General features: G+C 31.2%; 2 protein-coding genes across 2 annotated transcripts in view; one reads left to right on the forward strand and one right to left on the reverse strand.

Moving 5' to 3' along the window:
- Positions 1-7742, reverse strand: part of LOC125864367 (sphinganine C4-monooxygenase 1-like) — a 752368-nt gene that overhangs the window by 227586 nt on the left and 517040 nt on the right. The window lies entirely within an intron of this gene.
- On the forward strand, positions 1372-6989 carry LOC125858018 (adenylate isopentenyltransferase 5, chloroplastic-like). Its single transcript, XM_049537689.1, has 3 exons — positions 1372-1537; positions 1627-1881; positions 6853-6989. The coding sequence occupies exons 1-3, from the start codon at positions 1372-1374 to the stop codon at positions 6987-6989; spliced, it is 558 nt and encodes a 185-aa protein (XP_049393646.1).

Genomic DNA, 7742 nt, shown 5'->3' on the forward strand with positions numbered 1-7742 from the left:
GGAAAAACGAGACCCTTTCAACCCAAACAGATTATACCACGACGATCCTTGCGAAAAACTCTACAAGTTAGCCCCAAGAATGACTTAAAACGGACTTACGATGATCAAGATCTCACATTTCAAAATTCAATAACAAAACCATCCGGAAATCACACTGGCAGTGGCTAAAATTGATTTCTTACCTCAAACGAAGCCTCCCCTCGCGTTTCCGAGATCACCGCTAGATTCCCCTCGAAATTCTCTTGAAGTTTGCCTTTTGAATCACTTAATTTGGACTCAAAATGAAGGATTAATCTCAAGTTGAAGTTGAACAAAAAAATTGGACGAATTTCGTTCTTAAATTCTGGAAATTTCCAGATTTCACTCCTCTGCCACGTGTCGTCACGTGGCTCTGCCACGTCACCGCCGCGTCAAAATTCTACAACCCTTCAAACTTAAATTTCGATGTTTCGGACTCGTTCGGAGTCGGAAAAATACAAACCTTATATGGAATCTGATTGGAAATGATATTTCGGACTCAACGGTGAAGGCGGAATTTCCATTTGGAGCTCGCTTCGATGAAAAGTGGGTCCCACACCCAGTATCATTTTGAACCAGATTCCACAACTGCTATCTAAAATCTCGGGAAGTTAACAAAGGGTCGTTCTAGACCAAAATCGATCTTCCGAAGCTAACCTAGCTGTCAGAATTTTCATCTGAGCACGTCTTCCAAGAAGGTTGACCAAAGTCAACTTTTCAAGTCATTACAAATGTGCATCTGGAAACTTCATTCTAAAATTATTTAAGCCTAATCACCCAAATTCAAGCCGACGTATCCGTAGGCTTTTTACAAGAATTATTCTTATCCTAAAAGATATGGTTTTTTTAAAAAAAATTGGTATATACCAATTCATAAGTTCATAATCACATTTTTACTATAATTGTCCTGTTATATGCGATCTCCAAACAATGTACATTTGTTAAGTTTATTCTAAAATTATTTACATGTCATTACCAAAATTCAAGTTGACATATCTATACATTTTTAAAAAGTCGTTGATCTTATCCTAAAAGATATCAGTATTTCTTAATATGGTATGATAATTAATAAGTTCACAAATACATTTTACTATAAATGCTCAATAGAATCTCTTTCTTAACCACCATTAAGAAAAATATATTATTTTACATAGTTTATTACATCGGAAGCAAGGTTTCTACTTTTTAACCTTATATTTATAAGATTTTTTAATGAATGAGTGCATGCATGAGTGGTTTTCATTAGATTATTTACCATTTTAAACTAATTATTATTATAATTTTATTTTATTTGTAGCTAAAATGAATACTTTCATCATCAACAAGTTCAACAAGAAGAAAGTGGTGTTCATAATGGGAGCAACAAGAACAGGAAAATCTCGTCTCGCTGTTGACATTGCCACCCATTTTCGAGGAGAAACAATCAACTCGGACAAAATGCAAGATTATAAGGGACTTGAAATCGTGACCAACAAGATCACACACGCTGAGAAACAAGGTGTACGACACTATTTGCTAGGTATACATATTTGAAAAAGACATGTTTTTGTGATTTCTTTATTTTAATGTGAATATTAATTGACAATTATTTGTTTCACAATTTTTTAGGTGAAATTGATCCATATTCCAACTTCAGGGCCGAAGATTTCTGTCTGAATTGCATTGAATACATAGAAAATTTTTTGAAGACTCAATGTGTTCCAATTATTGTTAGAGGGTCAAATTCGTTTATTGAAAAACTTGTGGAAGACCCAGTATTCATGTTCAAACATAAGTATGACAGTTACTTTATTTGGATTGATGTAGAGCAATCAGTCTTGAACCGTAGAGTTCACACGAGGGGTGATGAAATGGTCAATGCAGGTAGTTTTTGTAGTTATTTTATATATGATGCAAAATATAATAATGACTCTAACTAAAACTTTTCTTATATAGTTTTCTTAATAATACTTTCGATTTTCAAATATATGTTCACCTAAATAAAACTATTCTTAAATTTATGTTGTATGCAGGGCTGGTGGATGAGGTGCGGCGATTTTTCATTCCAGATGCAGATTACACCAAAGGAATCAGACGGTCCATTGGTGTACCCGAAATGGACAAATATTTAAGGGAAGAAAAAAATATAGACGGAGATGAGATCAAAGAAGATGATTCTTCAAGATTCAATTTCAAGTGTGAAGCGTAACACTCGTATTTTAATTTGTAACCAACTTAACAAAATTCAACGATTAATAAATGAGAAAATAAGGTTGGTGCATCATATTATTGCTACTGACGTTTTCAAAGAAGATAGAAAAGAAGTCGTTGACGAAGCATGGAGGAATACAGTTTTGCAACCTTGCCTAGATATTGGGGAAAGATTTCTCAAAAATGATGATCACAATATTAGTATTGAGTGTACATAAACTATCATTTTCTCTAACTTGTGTTATTTTTTCTCTTGGTCACATTAATTTTTGACCTATTTTGTATAGTTTGTATCAAACTACAAATATATTACTATTCTTGTTTGTAAAATCATTGTTATTTATAGAGTACATACTTAAGCTTTATAAAAATATTTATTTTAAGGTCCGATCCAAGCCCAAGCGTGAAGTCCAAGTCCAAATCCAAGTCTTTGATATTTAATATATATTAATATAAATACGTACTTACACAATTACATGAGATCATTCTTAATGTGAAGATAATAGATTGAAAAAATAAATGCCTATAAATGTTTGGGAATATTCTAACCTTAAAGAATTTTAAAGAATAACATTCTTAACTCCAAATTTAAAATTGCTGAATAGACAAAGAAGAGAAAATAATAAATTTGCAATCTATCAGTATTGATCATTTAAGGAAATATATTCTACCTAATTCAATAACGATGATGGATGCTTCCTTCAATAAAACAGTTATCTATTATTACATGTTGCACAAGGAAATACAAAAAATTGTAATTGAAATAGTTATCGATAACTGTTCCTTCCCTTCTAATTGAATTAGACTTAGCACTTATGACGTGTTGTTAAATAGTGTATGAATTGATGCATTATCACTTGAATGTATTCCTTCAGAAATATTATTGAGTTCTTTTTAAAATCCTTACGAAATCCATATATTTGTCAATCTTGTATATGAGCTCATAACAATGTGCATCTAGAAACTTCATTCTAAAATTATTTAAGCCTAATCGCCCAATTTCAAGCTCACGTATATGTAGGCTTTTTACAAGAATTATTCTTATCCTAAAAGATATGGTTTTCTTAAAAAAAATTGGTATATACCAATTCATAAGTTCATAATCACGTTTTTACTATAATTGTCCGGTTATATGCGATCTCCAAACAATGTACATTTGTTAAGTTTATCCTAAATTATTTACTTGTCATTAAAAAAATTCAAGTTGACATATCTATACATTTTTCAAAAGTCATTGATCTTATCCTAAAAGATATCAGTATTTCTGAATATGGTATGATAATTAATAAGTCCACAAATACATTTTACTATAAATGCTCAATGCAATCTCATTCTTAACCACCATAAAAAAAAATATACTATTTTACATAGTTTATTACATCTCAAGAAAGGTTTCTACTTTTAAACCTTATATTTATAAGATTTTTTAATGTAATGGTGTATGCATGAGGGGTTTTCATTAGATTATTTACTATTTTAAACTAATTATTATTATAATTTTATTTTATGTGTAGCTAAAATGAATACTTTCATCATCAACAACAACAAGTTCAACAAGAGGAAAATGGTGTTCATAATGGGAGCAACAGGAATGGGAAAATATCGTCTCTCTGTTGACCTTTCCACCCATTTTCGAGGAGAAATAATCAACTTGGACAAAAAGCAAGATGATAAGGGACTTGAAATCGTGACCAACAAGATCACACACGCTGGGAAACAAGGTGTACGACACTATTTGCTAGGTATACATATTTGAATAAGACATGTTTTTGTGATTTCTTTATTTTAATGTGAATATTAATTGTCAATTATTTTCTTTCACAATTTTTTAGGTGAAATTGAGCCAGATTCAACCTTCACGGCCGAAGATTTCTGTCTGAAGTGCATTGAATACATAGAAAATTGTTTGAAGATTAAATGTGTTCCAATTATTGTTGGAGGGTCAAATTCGTTTATTGGAAAACTTGTGGAAGACCCTATATTCATGTTCAAGTATAAGTATGACAGTTCCTTTATTTGGATTGATGTAGAGCAATCAGTCTTGAACCGTAGAGTTGACACGAGGGTTGATGAAATGGTTAATGCAGGTAGTTTTTGTAGTTATTTTTTATATGAATCAAAATATAATAATGACTCTAACTAAAACTTTTCTTATATAGTTTTCTTAATAATACTTTCGGTTTTCAAATATATGTTCACCTAAATAAAACTATTCTTAAATTTATGTTGCATGCAGGGCTGGTGGATGAGGTGCGGCAATTTTTCATTCCAGATGCAGATTACACCAAAGGAATCAGACGGTCCATTGGTGTACCTGAAATGGACAAATATTTAAGGGAAGAAAAAAATATAGACGGAGATGATCAATGAAAGAAAATGATTCTTCAAGCTTCAATTTCAAGTATCAAGTGTAATACTAGTATATTAATTTGTAACCAACTTGACAAGATTCAACGACTAATAAATGACAAAATGTGGTCGGTGCATCATATTATTGCTACTGACGTTTTCAAAGAAGATAGAAAAGAAGTTGTTGACGAAGCATGGAGGAATAATGTTTTGCAACCTTGCCTAGATATTGTGGAAAGAAAATGATGATCACAATATTAGTATTGAGTGTACATAAACTATCATTATCTCTAACTTGTGTTATTTTTTCTCTTGGTCACTTTAATTTTTGACATATTTTGTACAGTTTGTATCAAACTATAAATATATTACTATTCTTGTTTGTAAAATCATTGTTATTTATAGAGTACATATTTAAGCTTTATAAAAATATTTCTTTTAAGGTCCGATCCAAGCCCAAGCGCGAAGTCCAAGTCCAAATCCAAGTCTTTGATATTTAACATATATTAATATAAATACGTACTTACACAATTACATGAGATCATTCTTAATGTCAAGATAATAGTGTGAAAAAATAAATTCCTACAAATGTTTGGGAAGATTCTAACCTTAAAGAATTTTAAAGAATAACATTCTTAACTCCAAATTTAAAATTGCTGCATAGACAAAGAAGAGAAAATAATAAATTTGTAATCTATCGGTAAGGATCATTTAAGGAAATATTTTCTACCTAATTCAATCACGATCATGGATGCTTCATTCAATAAAATAGTTATCTATTATTACATGCTGCATAAGGAAATATAAATAATTGTAATTGAAATAGTTATCGATAACTGTTCCTTCCTTTCTAATTGAATTAGACTTAGCACTTATGACGTGTTGTTAAATAGTGTATGAATTGACGCATTATCACTTGAATGTATTCCTTCAGAAATATTATTGAGTTCTTTTTACAATCCTTACGAAATCCATATTTTTGTCAATCTTGTATATGATCTCATCACAATGTGCATCTAGAAACTTCATTCTAAATTTATTCAAGCCTAATCACCCAAATTCAAGCTGATGTATCTGTAGGCTTTTTACAAGAATTATTCTTATCCTAAAAGATATGGTTTTCTTAAAAAAATTTGGTATATACCAATTCATAAGTTCATAATCACGTTTTTACTATAATTGTCCGGTTATATGCGATCTCCAAACAATGTACATTTGTTAAGTTTATCCTAAATTATTTACTTGTCATTAACAAAATTCAAGTTGACATATCTATACGTTTTTCAAAAATCATTGATCTTATCCTAAAAGATATCAGTATTTCTAAATATGGTATGATAATTAATAAGTCCACAAATACATTTTACTATAAATGCTCAATGCAATCTCATTCTTAACCACCATCATTAAAAATATATTATTTTACATAGTTTAGTACATCTCAAGCAAGTTTTCTACTTTTTAACCTTATATTTATAAGATTTTTTAATGTAATGGTGTATGCATGAGTGGTTTTCATTAGATTATTTACTATTCCAAACTAATTATTATTATAATTTTATTTTATGTGTAGCTAAAATGAATACTCTCATCATCAACAACAACAAGTTCAACAAGAAGAAAATGGTGTTCATAATGGGAGCAACAGGAACTGGAAAATCTCGTCTCTCTGTTGACCTTGCCACCCATTTTCGAGGAGAAATAATCAACTCGGACAAAATGCAGGTTTATAAGGGACTTGAAATCGTGACCAACAAGATCACACACGCTGAGAAACAAGGTGTACGACACTATTTGCTAGTTATACATATTTGAGAAAGACATGTTTTTGTGATTTCTTTATTTTAATGTGAATATTAATTGACAATTATTTTGTTTCACAATTTTTTAGGTGAAATTGATCCAGATTCAAACTTCACGGTCGAAGATTTCCGTCTGAAGTGCATTGAATACATAGAAAATTTTTTGAAGACTCAATGTGTTCCAATTATTGTTGGACGGTCAAATTAGTTTATTGAAAAACTTGTGGAAGACCATGTATTCATGTTCAAACATAAGTATGACAGTTGCTTTATTTGGATTGATGTAGAGCAATCAGTCTTGAACCGTAGAGTTGACACGAGGGTTGATGAAATGGTCAATGCAGGTAGTTTTTGTAGTTATTTTATATATGAATCAAAATATAATAATGATTCTAACTAAAACTTTTCTTATATAGTTTTCTTAATAATACTTTCGGTTTTCAAATATATGTTCACCTAAATAAAACTATTCTTAAATTTATGTTGCATGCAGGGTTGGTGGATGAGGTGCGGAAATTTTTCATTCCAGATGCAGATTACACCAAAGGAATCAGACGGTCCATTGGTGTACCTGAAATGGACAAATATTTAAGTGAAGAACAAAATATAGACGGAGATGATCAATCATAGAAAATGATTCTTCAAGCTTCAATTTCAAGTATCAAGCGTAATACTCGTATATTAATTTGTAACCAACTTGAAAAGATTCAACGATTAATAAATGAGAAAATGTGGTCGGTGCATCATATTATTGCTACTGACGTTTTCAAAGAAGATAGAAAAGAAGTTGTTGATGAAGCATGTAGGAATACTGATTTGCAACCTTGCCTAGATATAGTGGAAAGATTTCTCCAAAATGATGGTCACAATATTAGTATTGAGTGTACATAAACTATCATTATCTCTAACTTGTGTTATTTTTTCTCTTGGTCACTTTAATTTTTGTAATGACCCTCCAGGTCATTTTTAAATTAAAGAATTCTTTCCCTCGTATAGAGCATTCCTGTAGTGACCCCAAGTCATTTATGACTTGCTGGCACTGATTGTTTGGTCGCCTGGTCGTTCGTTTGGGTTTTAGGCCCGTTTCCCTGTTTTGGAGATTTTTATAACTTGAAAAGTTGACTTTGGTCAACCTTCTTGGAAGTCGTGCTCAGATGAAAATTCTGACAGCTAGGTTAGCTTCGGAATATCGATTTTGGTCTAGAACGACCCTTTGATCACTTCCCGAGGCTTTAGATGGCAGTTGTGGAATCTGGCTCAAAACGATACTGGGTGTGGGACCCACTTTTCATCAAAGCGAGCTACAAATGGAAATTCCGCCTTCACCGTTGAGTCCGAAATATCGTTTCCAATCAGATTTCATATAAGGTTTGTATTTTTCCG

The sequence above is a fragment of the Solanum stenotomum genome, chromosome 1 (genome assembly GCF_019186545.1).
Source record: "Solanum stenotomum isolate F172 chromosome 1, ASM1918654v1, whole genome shotgun sequence".
Lineage (NCBI taxonomy): Eukaryota > Viridiplantae > Streptophyta > Magnoliopsida > Solanales > Solanaceae > Solanum > Solanum stenotomum.

Coding starts and splice junctions, on each gene's coding strand:
- LOC125858018 (XM_049537689.1), top strand. CDS start 1,372: ATGGGAGCAACAAGAACAGGAAAATCTCGTCTCGCTGTTGACATTGCC. Junction 1,538..1,626: donor TGTACGACACTATTTGCTAG/GTATACATATTT, acceptor ACAATTTTTTAG/GTGAAATTGATCCATATTCC. Junction 1,882..6,852: donor TGATGAAATGGTCAATGCAG/GTAGTTTTTGTA, acceptor TGTTGCATGCAG/GGTTGGTGGATGAGGTGCGG.